The sequence below is a fragment of the Orbicella faveolata genome, unplaced genomic scaffold (genome assembly GCF_042242905.1).
Source record: "Orbicella faveolata isolate gen_17 unplaced genomic scaffold, um_ofav_v1 contig_15, whole genome shotgun sequence".
Classification (NCBI taxonomy): Eukaryota; Metazoa; Cnidaria; class Anthozoa; order Scleractinia; family Merulinidae; genus Orbicella; species Orbicella faveolata.
The window spans coordinates 9,988,212-10,007,022 of NW_028301542.1; the positions used below are offsets into that span (position 1 = coordinate 9,988,212).

The 18,811-nt window shown below is 39.1% G+C and overlaps 1 protein-coding gene across 2 annotated transcripts in view; it reads right to left on the reverse strand.

Annotated features, from left to right (window-relative positions):
• The window catches only part of LOC110051292 (acyl-CoA dehydrogenase family member 11-like), a 51,872-nt gene that overhangs the window by 28,315 nt on the left and 4,746 nt on the right, over nt 1-18,811 (reverse strand). Inside the window, exons 1-7 of one of the 2 annotated variants that reach the window (XM_089288370.1) lie at nt 18,691-18,722; nt 18,160-18,285; nt 14,150-14,311; nt 13,015-13,129; nt 6,526-6,578; nt 3,218-3,344; nt 534-673 (exon numbers count right to left, since the gene is read on the reverse strand). In XM_089288370.1, coding sequence (XP_089144496.1) covers nt 534-673; nt 3,218-3,344; nt 6,526-6,578; nt 13,015-13,129; nt 14,150-14,311; nt 18,160-18,174 — 612 coding nt within the window. In that variant the 5' untranslated portion in view covers nt 18,175-18,285; nt 18,691-18,722. Of the gene's footprint in view, nt 1-533; nt 674-3,217; nt 3,345-6,525; nt 6,579-13,014; nt 13,130-14,149; nt 14,312-18,159; nt 18,286-18,690; nt 18,723-18,811 lie in introns of those variants that run through there. The other variant, XM_089288369.1, reaches the window with a different exon arrangement.

Here is an 18,811-nt window from a genome sequence, read left to right on the forward strand (position 1 = left end):
GGTCATCTCATGACAGTACTGCAGTTTCAGCATTGACATGTTAGGAAAACCCAGTTTCAACTACCACTTGTTCTTCTCAATCTCTTGATGGTGAACTTGAGTTCACTGAACTTGACAATGCACAGGATTCTGACAGTGAAGAGGAAAGTGCTGATGACACTGAGGTTACTTTGGTTACAACTTGTGAATCAGAAAGATATATTGTTCACTTAAAAATCCTGATGAACAAGATTATCAAATTTCTTTGGAAAACATGGCAGTGACATTTAAGTGCTCCAAAGAATGGAAAAGATTATCACCTATCGTCACTTGTAAATTTCCCACTCACTATGGCACCATTTTGGATTTTATGACAACACATGGTTGCACAACAAACAGTGATTATAGCGCAACGATGTAAGTACTGTATAGGCAATGTATTTGTGTACATGAACACTATACATGTATTGTGATGTAATCAATTTAAATCACATCACCCCTGATTTGGAAGGAAAATTAGTTGTCAGATTTTACAGTATTTGAAAATTATTTACCTGGGTTATTGCTGCCAGTCTAAAGAATGACAGGGCAAGGTAGTAGTTCCAATGTTGAATAGGTGTATTACCAAGTCCACTTAATTTGCAGTAAGTGGAAACAAACTCTTCTTCAGACGGGATTCCCATTGCAGAACTCCCTGTTAAGACAAGAAGCTTACTGTCAATATTATAAAAGTGTGAACACTCACAATATTTCTGGAATGTTCATTGGCCTGTAAACAATAAAAATTCAATTCAATTCAATTCTTTATTTACATTTAGATACATTTTATATGTAAAGAAATGAAAATTGTAAAAAAATGCTAAGAAATATAAAGCCGCAAGGAAATTTACACGTGAGCAGTGGCCGAAGTAGCAATAGCCTGCGAACAGGCTCCCGGTGAGCCCGAAGGAAGCGAGGGAGCCTGTAGACATTCTATTGATGCTGCCGTTCTATAATACCAGCTCCTGGTATCATGATATGATTAGTTAAATCACTGCTTGTTGACATCTTTGAGATGAATATTTGACAGATCTTTGTAAAATTATACGACTCCAATGTTTCGTTACAATAGTGAATTTGCCATACTCTTTTACGTTTCGGTCTCTCGACCTCTCGTTATTTCACAAGTGATTCTGAAGGGTACTTTATGCTCTGTTACGAGGAGCAATTTTAAGTAGAAGCTAGTGGAGTGGAGCCGTTTGGCGGTGCTATAGCAATTTTTTTAGGCATGGTTTCCAGACTTTCTGCTGTTATCTGCTTGTCGCTTCGCAGAGTTTGACACCTCTATTATGTGTTTATAATTTCTTTAGGCTCATTTCAGTATTGCAAAATATGTTTTAAGCTCTCTAAGTATTGGCTCTGGAAGGATAAAGTTAAGTTTGAAATATTCCGTGAACATGTTGCTTACTTGCTCTCTATATTATGACGCCCGGCCTGGCTATTTGATTAGCTCGATTAGAACTGTTTGCAAGTACTGAAAATGTACCTTCTTGACAGGTCAAATTACCTCATTGACTGATTTGTTACAGGCTTATCACCAAGGGCGGACAGGCACATCAAAAACAACGTCTACACGTTCCCCTGTCCTCGCCCTGATCGCTTTGCTCTCCAAATTTTTCTGTTTCGCGCTCTCTGAAATTTTCTCTGTCCTCGCCGGGAGCCTGTTCACAGGCTAAAGTAGCAATAACATATTAGATCTTTAGACCGCAGAAATTTTAGACAATAAATTTCCCAACAGTTATGAAACAACATGTCTGTGGTTCCCAGTTTGTCTCAATATATATCATCAGTTTTATCTTCCAGGATTTTAGTAATAATAGGACCTTCCTATTTGAGAGCACTTATCTAACTATATGAAGATTATATGAAAGTGAAGAGTAGGTTTGAGCAATTCTAGACAAAATCAAAGGCTCTTTAAGCCAACTCCTGATATTAGAGAGAGACATGTTCATACAATACATTTGACAAAGGTGGTCAAGACGATTTTGAGGACTTTTTTTGTAACATGACACACACACATAAGCTGCCAGTTGCAAACCAACAATGCCTTGTTTATCGATTTAAATGTGACCTTGCGATGCAGGTTATGTTGGTTTCACATACCGGCACTTTCATCAATGCACTGAGGAACATAAGAACTCTATTAGCAAACATTTCTGTGAAAAGCATTGCTTAGCCCCCAAGGACCATGCCAAGAATTTTGTTGATTTAAAGAAGTGCAAACACAAGTTTGACTGCCTTGTTGACTGCCTTGAACAAACTGAGACCAAGTCTCAAGGTACAATCTGACTCAATAGTGTGAAAGTTTTTATTCCTTAAATCAAAACCTTCTTCCAGGCAGTCCAAGCTTAAACAATTGGAAAAGGATATTACTGCTCAAGCAAGAGCAAGAACTACCTACCTGTAAACTGGAAAAGAAAAAGTGAACAATTGAAATAGAATTTCAAAGAAAAACAAGGGCTTTTGAAACGAATTTACAGATACAATTGGCAGAGAAAGTGGTAGGGTTTTTAGAGGAAGATTGAAGTTAAACTGCTAGCAATCAAACTTTAGAAGACACAGGTCTCCTTCCTATGCCACCAATGAATGACCAAGAAAAACATTGAGCAGTGGTCTGCAAGTTGCAATCCTGAAGCCCCAGACTTTATACCATCTCAGAATGTACTGGTATTAGAATGGTGTTAGAGTTTTGTGATTAAGCTGGCCTCTGCTCTGCTCTGCTCTGCTCTGCTCTGCTCTGCTCTGCTCTGCTCTGCTCTGCTCTGCTCTGCTCTGCTCTGCTCTGCTCTGCTCTGCTCTGCTCTGCTCTGCTCTGCTCTGCTCTGCTCTGCTCTGCTCTGCTCTGCTCTGCTCTGCTCTGCTCTGCTCTGCTCTGCTCTGCTCTGCTCTGCTCTGCTCTGCTCTGCTCTGCTCTGCTCTGCTCTGCTCTGCTCTGCTCTACTCTACCTCTATTCTATTGTATTATATTCTATCAGTCCAAGCCATGAGAAAAGCTGAAACCAGCACAAAGGGAAATACCCCTAAAAAGCCACGAGAGAGCTCTAGGGCCAAGTACCTATCTGTTAAGCCAACTACCTGGAGTGATCAAAAACCACAAGTTTTTGCTTATTTTGTTCAGTTCAGTTATACAGTGTAGGCATGACATTAATTGTTTATCCAATATGTGGACAATAATGAGAACTTAATAACACAATCATACCTAGAGAAAACTTGGAAACAAAGTCAAGTTCCTTTGGCCAGTGATAAGGTATACAGCTGTAGGCGAGGTCAAGTATGGGATCACCAAGAGTTGATAACTCCCAGTCTAACACAGCTGTCACACAAAACTGGCGAAACAAAAACAAGCTCAGGATTAATATTTGGTTATCATGCTGGTTATATACCACATCTCACTCAAATCTTGGAATAAAAATCAAAGGTGTGAATTGTCCTGGTAGACAATAACTTAATGCAGTGTAACTAGTGAACAAACCCTTCCAACATAAATCACAATGGGATTTTAATCTGACTGAATTATGCCAGGATTTTAAGATAAAATGAATATAATCACTGGAATCTAACATCTAACATGTTTGGGTCCCATACACGGTACTTTGATCAATTAATCAGGTTAAGATATTGTTGCTCAAATCTCATAACTTATGGAACAGTTTGCTTTTAGGAATAGGCACCTCTTTGCATACTTTTGTGTTGGCAAAGATTGTTGTGTAGTTGATTGGTTCTTTTTACACAGGTTTATTTGAAGCTCAGTGATGGCTTTTTTTACCTTCCAAAATTCCCACCCCAGCATAATTTTATGCCCATTTCCTAGCTTTAGGGTTGTCTGTGGGATACCAAAACGCAAACATTTTGCCAGAGGTTGGTGGAATGCAAAGGCTGTTTGACTTCGAAAGGTTATCCACTGTAGTCAATTTAGTTCAGGAAACTATTTTTGCACTTTGATGGTACCAAGATCTACCTTATGTTCTTAGAGCCATACTATGTATTTAATTGAAATTGTTTGCAAGTAAAGTATATTTCTCCTTATCATAGATATCATATTTAGCTTCCTTCGGCTTTTCTTCAGAGACTGCTGTAGCTTTACTTTGAAAAAGCTGTACATTTGTTTAGAGACGTTCTTATGTTTCTTGCATCAATTTGAGTGAGCTCGTGTCACTCAAATTCAATGTTTAGGTTTATACCAGCGGGTTTATACCTCCTTCATTCAAACAGAGTTGGTGGAATGCAAACCCCGAAAGCTAGACTGAAAACATATGGAGAGAGAGCATTTGCTGTGGCGGCACCTAGACTATGGAACTCGATCCCACTTGAACTAAGATCCAGTAGTTCGATTGACATTTTTAAACGGCATTTAAAAACATATCTTTTTAAACAAGCTTTTTAACTCTTTTAATTTTTAGATGATTTTTTTATTTCCCCCCCCCCCCCTTTTTTTAGCTTTTTAAATATTTTTTTATTTAATGTAAAGCGCCATGGACAAATAGTGGATTGGCACTATATAAATATTTTTTATTATTATTATTATTATTATTATTATTACTATTATTATTATTATTATATAATTATGCGTTTTGGTGCAATATTGTGAACTGCATATATTGCATATATTGTGAACTGCTCTTTCTCAGGGAACGGAAAATACTGGCTTATCTTTTTGGACATAAAGATCAGCTTGTATTTACTGTTCTCAACATCTCCTAATCTAGCACTAGCAAGTGATGTCGACATCAAACCCTTTGATAATGCTTCCTTTAACTGATCTTGTATGACGCTTTTGAGCAGACAGACAACAATCCCACACGCAACTTCCAGCGACAAAATTTTTCATACCCAAATCCACAACTGGATGATGAAGCCTTTACCAAAGCCTGTCAGAAAAACTGCTAATAAATTGCATCCATGTACAAGTATATCGAAATGGCTTCCTTTTGCTTGGGGCGTAATTCACATGACATACCTCTCTCAAACTAAAAGCACTTCTTCAAGTGCAGCATCAAAGCTTAGCAAGCCTGCCATTTTCTCTCCAAATCACAAGTTCTCCCACCTGCGGAATGGTTGGAAAGGTTGGGAAGAAAAACTACCTTAGATTGACAGGTATCAATCAATTTACAACCTACCACACCAAACATAGCCCCCATCCATCTGGTGTACGGGTTCTGCAAACAAACAAAGCTTGCAGGCAGGGAGATTTTTCCTTCCCCTCCCCCTCTCCCGTCGCCCGTTTTTCAACCTCATGCTTACTCCCTCTGCAAATTTTCCCTTGCTCCAACCCTCCAAAGTTACCAAATCCAAGATGGAGGCCTAATACAAAATGTGCACCAGTGCCTATAACATGCCTGTACTGCAGGCTAGCTGAGAACAAGGTTGCCAACTTTCAAGAACCTCCTAGAAACTAGACCTAGTCCTACATCCCAGATTTGTCAAAAATTACCCTCACATCAACAATTCCAAAATGCATTCTGTAACTTTTGTACTGGGCCCCAGTCCACCCTACAAGAAGGCCAACCAATGAGAATACAGTAGGAACACCAATGGATGACCTCTGTGGTTGTCAAACAGTACTAGGCTCCTCATTCATACATTGTGGCAACCCCAGATGGGATGCAGATGCCTTGGCATTGTATTAACCTTCAGGTAACCAGGGAGGATGCATCTCCAGACTCATGGTGACTGGTAACATGAGTGCAGCCTGTGTCATCTAACACTAGCGCTGGGATCAAACAGCACAAGACACTTTTGCAGTATGAACTTCTGCAAGCTGACCAACCCACCAGAACAAGTCAGAAGATTTGAAGACCACCACAGCATCTAATTATAACTGCATAGATGTTGTCACCTGCTATTAGAGAACTCAGAGGACCCTTGAATATTTTGTAGTTAACAAAAGTTATGGCTGTGTAGTAGAGAAAACAGAAAAGCCCCTATCCTGCCTTCTGAAAACAGGTAAGGGCATGCCCTGACAAAACCACTCTGCCATGGGGGTCACAGTGGCTGAGACTAAACAGTCCATAGCTATACCATCCCCTGATGCCACTCGTATCACTGCTTTAGTGGCTTTGATTCAAACACCATCAAGACTGCAGATACTAGACCTACCCCCAGCCCCATAAATGGCAGCATCATCACTGTGTTTTTTCATTTGTCTGGGGGTGATGTAGAATTATACAGTTCCCATTGCATCTTGGGTACCACAGGTTGTGTTCATTCACCATTTTGAACCATCAATGGGGACCAACAAAGAACATGTGATGCCTATATTTAAAAAAAATGTTGCATGTCTCAAGAAATTTTAAATTGAGAAGTTTAAACTTCAGTACATCAATCAAATTCACACCAACTCGTGGCTAGTGGATATTTACCTTGCCACTCATAGCTCAGTAAATATCCATCACAGCCCACCTCCCCAGTGGAAAAAAATAATTATTGTTAATTATGCACCATTATATATAAATTTCAACTCGAGGGCCGTTGCAATATAGTGACATTAAGGTTAGTTTATACGTGTACCTTAGTGGGATGAATAATCAGGTTATCCAGTCTAAAATCTCCATGAACTAAAGCTGCATGAAAAAAAAAAACAAAACAACAGTTAGAAGTTGCTGTAATATATTAACTGCTAGTCAAACCATAATGGTAACAAGATACATGTAACTAGAAAACTTTTCTATCAAACAATCCTAAAGACCACTAGGTTTAATTTTTGAATCTTCCCAAAAGCCCAAGGGAAGTATTTTTTGCGTATAATCAAAGTTGTATCTTTTTACTTGTAGTCATGCAAGCAAAGAACAAGGACATCAGCCAGGCTCAAAGTAAGGATCTCATGTTCCAATCTGATAGGCTTTGGTGCCATAGGTTTGAATCTGCCCAACACAAACAGAAACTGAACAGTAGTAAGTTCAAGTCCACCTTAGGACTTGATTTTTTAATTATGCAAGTTCTGAAATTGAAAATAGCAAAAAAACCCGAAATTGTTTCTAATCAGTAATTATCTTTAACAGCATAAAATTATGCATCACTTATGCAGTGATTTGAAGTGCCATGTTCTGAAATACCTCAAGAGCAACTTGATTATCAGAGTACACTTGAGCAAGTGCTCATACAAAGTAAAATTGCAGTAACGCAATACCAGGTGACTTGCACACATGACAGCCAGCACGAGGTCAATATGTCGCAGGAAGAATTGTGACGTTGCGTTTAGTCAAAGGTATATTATATCTGTTTCACTTGATCTAACCATTTTTTGGTCTAATTTTGAGCCAGATGAAAATCAGCCACTCATGATGAGCAATCAAGAATTGTGGCATTTGGTGGACTGTGTAATTTCACTGCTCTAAGACAGCCTTGAAGTGACTCCTGAAGATTTAGTAAGCAGAGTAAACCAGGTTGATTCTGGTCATTAGAGAGCACTTTCTAACTCTACTACTTTGTCGTCTTCGTCTAACGCTTAAATAAAGGCAGCCATCACAAGCCTTCCAGCAAAACAGCTTCCTGAACAAGTTAAGAGAGACAATGAAGTATGTTAACTGGAGTTTCAAGAAGAAATGGCTCAAAAGGAACTAGAGAGGAAACTGGAATGTTGAGAGCAAGAACGCAACCTACTACGAAGGAAAAGAGAAGACCAAATGGCTGTGATTTCTGCCCAAAAGCAAGCTGAAGTGGCATGAAATACTGGGTCAAGAATCTAAATGGAGGAAAGGCCTCCAATGATGAAATCAGTAAGGCCAGTAAATCTTTGCCATCTTCGAAGCATTTTGTAGTGCCCAGTCCTAAAAAAATCACTGAGGTTGAAAGCAAAGTTAGTCCCTGTGCTGAAGTTAAACTTGAATTATTCAGGAATATGTTTTCCAAGATTGTAAAGGCAATGTTTACACAGATTCACCTCTGGATAGACAAGCTGTCACGTATGATTACTCCCCATTGTGTACAATTTCTAAGTCCTTGCCAGTAAAGAATCGAGAGTTCCATGAAGCTCACAGCAATAGCTTCACCTTGGGCTCTGCTCAGGCACCAGAAACAAAGGAAATGAATCAGATATGATGACATTCAGTACTGCAATGCAGTCACCTCAACAAGGGTATTACATTCCTCAAAGTAAATACTTGTTTCAGACTACAGCTACTCCTGTTAGCCTAGCTGCAAAGCTTCCATTGCACAAAGACTTGTCTTCACCTGGTGATGTGTCTGTGTTCCAGCCCAAACCTAGGTCATTTCTTTGTGATAACAGCAACACCGCTGCTCTTCCAGCAACCTTTGTTGTATTGTTTTCTTGTCCTGGGCCTGGTAGTAAGGATAGCAACGTTACATTGGCATCACCATCTATGGGTGGTTCCCCTGACCACTTAGCCCAAACTCCACACAAGTCAAACTTCACTGCTCCATTCAACCACTCTCAGCCATCATATGCAACACAATAGGCCCCAGCTACCCAGAGTATATCAACCCCCTACTTTGGTGGACCTTGTAGAAATAACAGTCACTCACCAAGAGTAGAAGAACCAGTAGATGCATTTATTGACAAACTGAGAGAAGGTCAAGAAATTACCTTCCTTTACAAGCTTCTGCGAGCTCAAGAACAGCAGCGATTACCATTCATTACTTGAGCTTTTCTAATTCACAGGAAAACCTATGAGTGGCCTAAATTCATTGAGAGATTTCGTGATCAGATTCACAACAAAACAACCCTCACTGACTCAGATCGAATGGCTTATTTATTCCAAAATCTTGATGGGGAAGCTCAGAAAGCAGTGGAGACTCTGAGTGTCTGGTGCCTTTATCTCACAACATCATTGGGAAGAGCGGTCAATAATATTGACGTCTTCAAGGTCAAATTTGTGATTGTTTTGTATGGAATGCTGGGCTAATAAAGAGTTCTTATCTCCCGTGAAAATCACCCTCTTGTGTTCTGTAGTCCTTGATCTTAGGGCTCTTGATGTTTGACTGATATAAACTTTGTTGCAGTCTTAACAATTATTAATTTTATTAGATCACTCCTGTTGATAGGTCTTTATTAAGTTTGTTTTTAGGTTTTTTTTTAAATGGAGCCAATGGTCATTATGGGTCTATCGGGTCTATGGGCAAACATCAGGAAATCAGGAAACACGAATTTGACTTTTAAGACATCAAGATTATTGACCGCTCTTCCCAATGGTCAAAAAGATTATTTTTAGAAGCATGGCACTCAATTCACAAACATTCATTTATATTCGTACACCATTTATGCTGAAGAAGGTTATAGTATTTTTAACCCAAACATTCACACAAAACGTTTTTAGTCAGTGTCAACAATTTTTAATCCTTACTACTTCATGAACTGTGGATATCTTCTCTAGACCTTTCAATTCGAAAGCGAACACTTTGGTATTTCTAGTAGAACAACTCAGTGGTCTGAGCACACTGTAATTAAAATAAATTTATGCTTGAAAGAACAGATTGTAAATAACATAACTGAAACAACATGAGTGTTCATGCATAAATAACTTTTCCTGATTTACTTACCTGTATATTCTCTAGGGATTACTTTGATATTAGGTATCTTGTGTGCAAAATTGGTTCATACAAAAATTTGCTCATGGCTGCAGGGGATTTCACACTTGAATAATTTCACAGCTGTCACAAAAGTGCTCCAGGAAAAAGTCATACTGAAACATAATCCCGTAAATTGTCATCTTGAAACAATGTTTCAGGAGATCTTGGAGACAGAGGTTTTCAGAAAACTTGACCTCAACATGCCACAAAATAGAACTCCACACATGGCACCAAATAGAACTCCACCCAGACTCACAAAACATAGCAAACTTTGAAGCCCCAGATGCCCTGTATTAATACAAGCAGTTTTTCATTGTAGTCAATATGGCGATGGAAATGTCTCAGCAGTTGATAGGGCAACTACTGAAGGATTGCCCCCACAAGAGCATGCATGGTGTGTATGCCATTGTTATAGCCTAATTCAACAAAGATGTGAAGACCCACCTAGTTTTAGTGTTAGGATAGCAACAAGGAGATTGTTTGTACAGGCCAGTCTAAAATGCCAGTGTAAACTGAGTAAAATTGAGAAAAAAATGTACTGCTTGTTTGAAAGGCAAGCACCGGCAGTGTGATACCTTGTCAGAAATTCTACATCTATCTGTCTGGGATTGTCTTTGAGATATGTACAGATCACAAGCCACTATTAACCTGTTGGGTGCCAAAAGTACACACCCATCAGCACATGTTGAAAGATGGATATTGTCCCTTCAGCAATTTCGCTACATAGTCAAGCAAATTCCTGGCATTGAGGAGAACTCTGAAGATGCCCTATGTCCAGCTGAGCATCACAACACAAAGTTCTGAAACCAGAAAATATATATACCTATAGCATAGATACTACAGCAGGACCAGCAGCCCTTACACCAAAAGAGGCTGAATGAGCATCAGAGAAAGACCCCAACCAACACCTACTACATGAATCTGTCACTTTAGCGTGTGGACACATTCATCTTGCACCATGTATACCATGTATGCAAAATTCCTGAAGGTACAATATCCATCTTTCAACAAGTGCTGATGGGTGTGTACTTTTGTATACCATGTATGTAGGGGAGCAGGGATGGCGTAGTGGTGAGAGCGCTTGTCTCCCACCAATGTGTCCCAGGTTCAATTCACGGACCCGGTGTCATATGTGGGTTGAGTTTGTTGTTGGTTCTCTTCTCTGCTCCAAGAGGTTTTTCTCCGGGTACTCTGATTTTCCCCTCTCCTCAAAACCAACATTTCTCAAATTCCAATTTGATCCTTGAATGCACGGACATTTCTGAACGAGTTCTGTGAACTGCTTGGTGCTCCGTGGGTAAACAAATTACATTTACATTTTTTCTTTACATGTATAAAGCCTCGGCAGAAAAGCTTTGGGTATTGGGCAAACTTGTCCTCAGAGGCAATCATATCATTTTGCCAGATCCTCTGGAAGCACATGAGTACATGTGTGGGCCATCAGGGAATGGAATGCAAAAATGGCAGACTCAGGGAAAAGGTATTAGGTAGCCCAACATGGACAAGCAAATTGAACTGTTCATAAAAGCATGTCATTTGTGTAAAGCAGAAAGGAAGTAAAGCAGGAAAGTAAAGCAGGAAGTAAAGCAGAGCGCACCAGATCCACCACATGCCCTGATAATCCAAGGAGATGACATTCCCATCAACCTATTAGAGATTTGCAGAAGAAACCACCTCGTGGTATAAGCAACTACTACTGCTGGCCAGAACTTATCTTGTTAACTTATCGTGCCACGCAAACCCCGGCCTGGGTGAAGGACTTTGTCTCGTCCAGTACCAGTACTTTAAAACATCCTTCACACTTGTAGTAATTAACCTTACCCTATTTAATCTGTTTAAAAACATTGAACATTGCACACTAGATGTTAGGATTTTGAGACTCATAGCAAAGTGGTAGTATAGTGTAGTATAGTGTAGCTCTTGTAGTATAGTGGAACTGACACTTTCATCACATGGGAACCCAACCATGTCCTTCATAGAATCTGCCATTTTGTAGCACAATGTTGTTGAGTTGCTGCAGTCTTGCTGACGTGTGTGCAGGGAAAGCTGCATACACATGAGGAACAAAAACGATGTTGCTTTAAGGGCCCATTAACCGATCTTTTCGAGCCGTTGCTAGGGAAAATTTATTCTCATGTAACCTCGTCATTTCTAGTTACTTCAGAGTTATTTCATGTGTTTTACTTTTTCATGATCAGCAACACTAGTGATGACGTCATCAGGCCACGCCCATGGTCATGTGACTAATACTGAAAAAACGCAAAGGCTCCTAGGCAAAATACTTTATCGGAATTTTTTTCATTGATTTAATATTTTAATTTAAATCCTCATTACGCTATGCATAGATTTTGTTTCATTTCTAAAAGGTCAGATTTTGAGAAAATTTCAAAATATTAAAAAGTTCGTAATTTTCTGAAAAAAGCATGATTTTGAAAAAGGAATGCATAGCTATGTTTCCAACATTGGCTTTAATCGAAATCCGTCAAAAAAGGCTGGATTTAAGGGAAAAGCGCGTTTCCTTTAGCATTTAAAGAAACCGGAAGTGCGCCCGATATTTATGAGAAGTTACCCTATCAGCACCTATCTTTATACCCTATCTTTGCCTTATTTTTTCTTTACTTGTACTTTTTTTACTTTGCATTTTGTGAAACACAAAGAAAAACATCTAAAATGTGAGCAAATTTGGAAGTTCTTGAGTTATTTTTATTTTCTGCGCTCAGGCTGATGTGAGTAACCAGAAGTGAAATTTCACCTCCTTAGCAGCGCGCGCAAGCGCGCGCATAAATCGGTTAATGGGCCCTTAAAGACAAATACTCCTTATTTTACGGCAAAGAAGACTGAAAGAAACTAATTGTTTCAAACTGATCACTGTAAATACACATTTTTGTAACTTGTTTACATGTAATAAGTAAAAAAGCCTATGTCCTCTTGGTTGTAACAATTTACTGTTGTACTACAGTAGTTGTTGTTTCTGACACTTAATTGTTAGTACATCATGCTAGGTAGTGGCTATAAGGCCGCATTACTTGTAGAACCTCATCACCAGGATTGACCTTTCATAAAGTTACATATACAAGTACTCCAGTGAATGCATTGTCGTAATATGTGAACAGATTTCAATGTTACCTGTCAGTTACAGTTAAGCTGAGCACCTTTAGTTGAGCCTAACAAGAAAACTACTTTTTGAGAACATACATGCAAGTACTAGCCTCCTCTTTGTTGAAGTACAGGTGGTGAGGGGCCAAAAGGTTTTGGTGACTAGAACACTTCTGCTGATGACCACATCTGAAAATTTACAGGCCACCTAGCCTCAAGGTTTTTTCCTTCAAATTTTGTGAGGAAAAGGTATCTTCTGAAATCAACCATTATTCTTCAATTCAATAACAAGATCTACCAAAGAAAGTCTTCGCACTTACACACTGAGTGTCTGCTTTGTAATATTCGATTACGCAGAATACAACATTGTCAAACCTGTTTTTTGTGTGTTGATAGGGGGAACATTCTTTTCCAACCAGGTGAGTAGACTTTCCATGGCATTAATCTGATGTGTTTCAGATGCTCTGTACTGCTTTCCCCAGGTTGACACCTTGTTTTAAAAATAGATCATTAATTAAATTTATTGTTAATGATCACTAAAGATACTCTCTTTGAGATGTTTCTTATTATCATTACCTAATGAAGTATTCACAGTGTACTGGGAGAAATAAAATGCAGGAAAGAAACTGAATGACACCTTCTAAGTTGTTGCCATGGCAACACTCTTGGCTCCAGTCTCTTTCTGAGGAAAACCAAATATTACCATTTGCAACCTTTTACAGTGGGTCAGAGGGTCTTGCTCGGAAGACACATGGTTCCTATATTGTCTGAACTCTAACCATTAGATTGTTGGGAGTGGATGATCCCTGTTTAAGATAAAATCTGCAAATTGTAGTCTTAATTAAAACAGGACCAGTGGCATAACTGTTGTCATGGCAACAGCACGACAGGTGTCATTTTGTTTCTGTTGTGATGTACATTTCTGGTCCTAAGTTTAAAGAACACTGCTTTAATATTTCTAGAGATATTCTTGATTGAGTGTTGTACTGTTTTAGTGGAAACACCTATGACATCATCACTTTCCTCATTTGCATAATACAAAAATGTGAACATCTCTAAAATGAAAAAAGATATTCCAAAAAACAAAATGCCATTCGTCTTTACTTTGAAAAGCCTTTGAAATAAGCAGCAATTTTTTACTTCACAGGCACTTTAAGAAATCGGAAAAGAGAGTGAGAGTGAGTGAATTGATCCGGCTGACTTGAACTAGCAAGCTCATTGATCTAATGCACACTAAACTCAATCAAAGCAAAATACAGCCCACTGAAGAAAATAAGCGTCTTTCAACACCTTATTGCAGAAGTTTTCTCTTGTTGACAGAATCTTTTTTAATACTAAAGGACAATTTACTCTTTTCTCTAAGTTACAGTCAAATTACTGTTGTTTCCAATGTAATCAGAAGTCAATAAAACAACTTGAATAATTGGTATAACTTGTAACCCACACATGCACCTATTGTAGACCTATTTTTTAAGTTACAGTTGGCAAAGTGCTGTAGGATTTTAATTACCTGCCTCCTTAGGTAGTTGGTCTGCTGCCCAAAATCAGAAAGTCCCAGATTCTTGTAATTGATGCTGTGCAACTTAGCTAAAGTAGTGACCATTGCACTGTAGATAGCTCTTCTTTCAGCCACTGAGTGATCTAGTAGAGATGGACTTCGAAATATATCCCCCTAGGAGAGTATACAACGATCAAATCATTTTTAAGTGGTTGCTGCACATGTATATTTGCACTCAGTCTGGTAATTAAAAATAACCATGAATCTAGCCTGCACGTAATGCTGGTATTTCATAACACCTCAGACATCAAGGGTCTGGGTCAAATGAGTCCCTGGAGGCCTCATTTGTCCTATTTAACAAACTGTGTCAGGTTTTCTGTCAGTTTTGCCAAGTTACACTACTCTGGCACCATTACAGATTTTTTGTTACTTTAATCTTGTGTTACCAAAGCCACTTTCTTCTTGCCTTGATGGTTGTTCCAGGTGAATCTGATCCCAACACATTGGCTGACCTAATGCAAGCACAGCAGCAAGGCCCAGCACAAGACCAGCCACCCATTCAATGACAGCAAGAACAGCAACTTCAAGCTCCAGCAGCTCAGGCACAAGTTGATGAGATATTTTATCGCCACTCCTAGTTTTAACCATGACAACATGTCGACCACAAGGTTGGTTTTGGTGGTCCTTGTGGGATCTGGGTGGGGCACCTTTCTTAGTTTTATCATCCCCTCATCATTTTGTTGTCATGCTAGCCTATTTTACCACCTACTTTCATGGCTAAGGTATTTATCCCACGCTCCTTTCCAAGTTGTTTTTATATCCATGTTTTCATTTTTTGTGTTCTTGCCTGTTCACATAAGTTAAGCCCGGACACGTAGTCTCTCTGCATTTTGAGACCCTAGAAAGAGATTCGACGTGTGTTCGACCCGAGAGAGTCTAATCTGGTCACATGTTCGACCCAAGAAAGAGCTTGGTTCTGTGTTCAACCTGAGAGAGTCTAATCTGTTTGTGTGTTCGACTAGACTGCAAAACAGTCGTTTTTGGGCGTTTTCGGAAGGCGTGAGAAAACGACTGTTGGCTTTTCATACAACAAATTCGTTCTAAGCGGGGGTCGTATAATGTCACTAAGGTGACAGAAATTGCTTCACAGCTCCACCCACATCTTACAGCATTTTCAATCACACATGACCTTCAGCGCAAAAGCGTCTAGACAAAACCTGAGTTTTGGTGGACGTCTCATTGCCGACTGTGTGCAAAATTTACCTGAAAAAGTGAAATCTTGCAGCGGTCCACTTGGAAAAATTATCATTTTACTTTCGGTATGAACAGCTAGCTCACTAAATACATTGGCATTAAATATTCCTTGAAATCTATGAATGAAAACGTTTGTTGGGGTTTTCAGCGGCCATTCGCATGCATGAATGACCCCGAAAGCAGGCAAATCTACACGCAAACAAATTATTTCTGCACATATTTTTCCCGTTTTTCTTGGGGCTACAGACTGAACAATACTTAATCCTATAAGACTTATAACTTATTACCTTACAAAATCATAAGGTATATAAGACATTAAAGTCTTGTTCAGTCCGTAGCCCAAGACAAATATGTGCAGAAATAATTTGTTTGTGTGTATATTTGCTTGCTCTCAGGGTCATTCATGTATGTGAATGGCCGTTGAGAAACCCGACCTGCCCGTCTTCAATTATAAATTTCAAGGAATATTGCCTATGTATTTAGTGAGCTAGCTGTTCATACTGAGAGTAAAATGATAATTTTTACAAGTGGACTGCTGCTAAATCGCTCGCAAGCGTGGAGTCAACGTCATCCATTTTCCAGCAAGAATTACTGTCTTAGTTTACAGTGAGACTGATACAGCGTCTATATCTTTTTGATGAGGTGTGAGTGACATTTGATGACAGGTTGCATCAGAATTAAACCAATGGGAACTTCCCGTTGCTGGAAGAACGGGTAATTTTGAACGAATTTAACATATGCATGGTGGACAGTCATATTTTTTAGCGTCTCTCCCCATTCTCCATTGCTGTTTTTACATTCACTTCAGACCTTTCGTTTGAATATTGACCGTCACCCGCATTCGCAAAAAATACGACTGTTTTGCAGTCTAGTGTTCGACCTGAGAAAGAGTTTGGTCGTGTGTTTGACCTAAGACGGCCTTATCTGGCCATGTGTTCGTCCTAAGAGAGTCTATTTCGGTCAAATTTTCAACCTGAATGTCTAATTTAGTCTTGTGTTCAACCTAACAAAGAGTTTGGTCATGTGTTCAACCTGATAAAGTCTTATACGATGTTCAACAAATTTCAAAGACATGTTTATAACAAACCCATTCCCACAAACATGTTTGCAACTCCTTTGTTTCCATCAGTTTTTTTATTTCCAAACATGTGCCATGCTTTGATTCTATAATTTATGCAGTTTTACAGCACTGTTATCCAGTCTTGTTTTATTATTACACTTAAACCCAAAAGGGACCTTAAATTTGCTTTTGCATTTATTTGGTGGTTCACAGATGTAGGACGTGTACTTTAACCTTCTTTCACATAGTATTTGTACAAAGCATTTTTGTCCCTTCAGGGAAATCCTGGAGATGACATAGCATCTTTGAAGATTAGGAGCTTGCAGCTCTTCACCAGATGCACAACACAGGAAGTGTTGATTCTGTTCACAGTTTCATCCATACCCGCGTCGCCAGCCTCCAGTGTGTTTCACTTGTGGGAAATGCGGCCAGCTTGCAAGGTCCTGCAATTCCTTGCCTCAGGGCAATTCCAGTTACCCCTAGCAAGTTTAGACTTTCTATGCATTGCTCAGGATTGTTGAGCATTGCTTTTCTTTCATTAAAGTTTTATCGTGTATCCCTGTGTTGTTTCATCTTTCTTTCACTTTTTTCCTTGTGCCTGGACCCTTTTTTGTTTTGACTTTTTGTTTTTATTTTTCCCTTTTGCTCCATGCCATGACCAGAACAGAAATCTACACCACTCCCTATAACCTGTCTTACAACGGGTCCTGGTCCGGCCGGGCTAGCGGGTGCAGCCCTCCCCTTCTCTTAACATGTTTTTGGTTGGGGTTTTCTTCATTACACTGTTAGCTCGATAGTTATTACCCTACGGTTATCCCCCTAAGGTTTGTCCTTAGGCTGTGGGAAGTGGGCATGTAAAATATGAGGAGGTTTAAAACCTACTTCAAAGTTGTTGCTGCATGATACTTGTGGATTTTCTCAGAGAGGCCTCTGACATTGGGAAGGACCACTAAATTGCTGGAAGTGGATGATGTGATACCATTCAAGCTGTCGCTGTTTCTTGAAACACGTCAAGACATGTTACAGTAGGATTTGCAATTTTTGATATACTGCAAGGGTAGTTGTTATCCTACAAGACCTTGAAGACATTCTGCAGCGGTGCAAATTGCCCTTCCTCTATAAACTCCATCACCAGGTAAGGGATTGTGGCACTTACAGGACATGGAGCTGAACATTTGCTGGTAATGTTCTTGTTTATTAGCGATGCAGCTGTTCTTTAGAACAAACTCTAACAACTGCATGATATTTTCACATGTGATATGTAGTGAGCTCTTCTGGAATTGATGTAAACAGGGTAATGACATCAAATCATATCATAACCTCATCCTCTTCAAACTGTTGTTCTCTTACTTGCTGGGCAAACCCATCTGTTCTTTAACCATAATGATCAAGTACTTTTCATTCAGCAGCGGGGATAAAATGGAAGCCAAATGTTTGGATACATTTTATGTTGGTGAGTTGATACAGCTGGTGGGACATAGTGCTGTACCAGGTTTGGTTAAGGTCCATTTCAACTCATGACAATGAGTTTCTGTATTTGTCTGTTATCTTGGTGTCTGTATTGTCATCGTTCAGTAATGCGTTATCCTACTGATGTACATCCCTGACTGCAATTTTAGCATTTTTAATATACTACTTCACTGGTATTAAATTACCAGAACTACAAGTACAACCAGTTTTCATAAATTGAATAAGATTCAGTCTTTACCTTGACATGCTCCATGATGTAGAATTCTGTACCAATGACTGAAACATCTTCACAATACAAATAAGGCTTGGGTACTGGAAATGAAACACTATGCAGGGCAGACAGAATTCTAAATTCTCTGTCAATCTGTAATGCAAAAGAGAAATTGAGAAAGTGTTGGTCTTCTAAGCACTTCATATGGAAGCTGAGGTAACCAATTACATATTCATGCAATAATATAACTATTATTTGCTATTAAATGTGTTTTACCAGGTGCATGGGAACATGTCACCACAAAGAAAATTTATTAACCTTTTTTGTCTTTTCCATACTCTTAAGCTATCAGTACATGTTTGTATGGAAAATATATCCTCCACAATAACAACCCATGGGATGAGGATGTAATTCTATTCACACTTAAAGCTGTTAGCTTATTTTGTGAAAATTTATTGAAAATGACTGATCCTTTGAGCTGCCTCAACATTACAGTCTTGGTTCACATTTCATGTACATTAACTTTTCATGGACATAATTCCATATATATTGACTTACAAATTAACCCATTGACTCCCGTGCCACCCGTAACCGCCCTTACAAAAAACCTCTCCAATTTCCCATGTTGCCCGTAACCGCCCGAAATAAAGCATGTGGAGACAATAGCCTTTCCTATCCT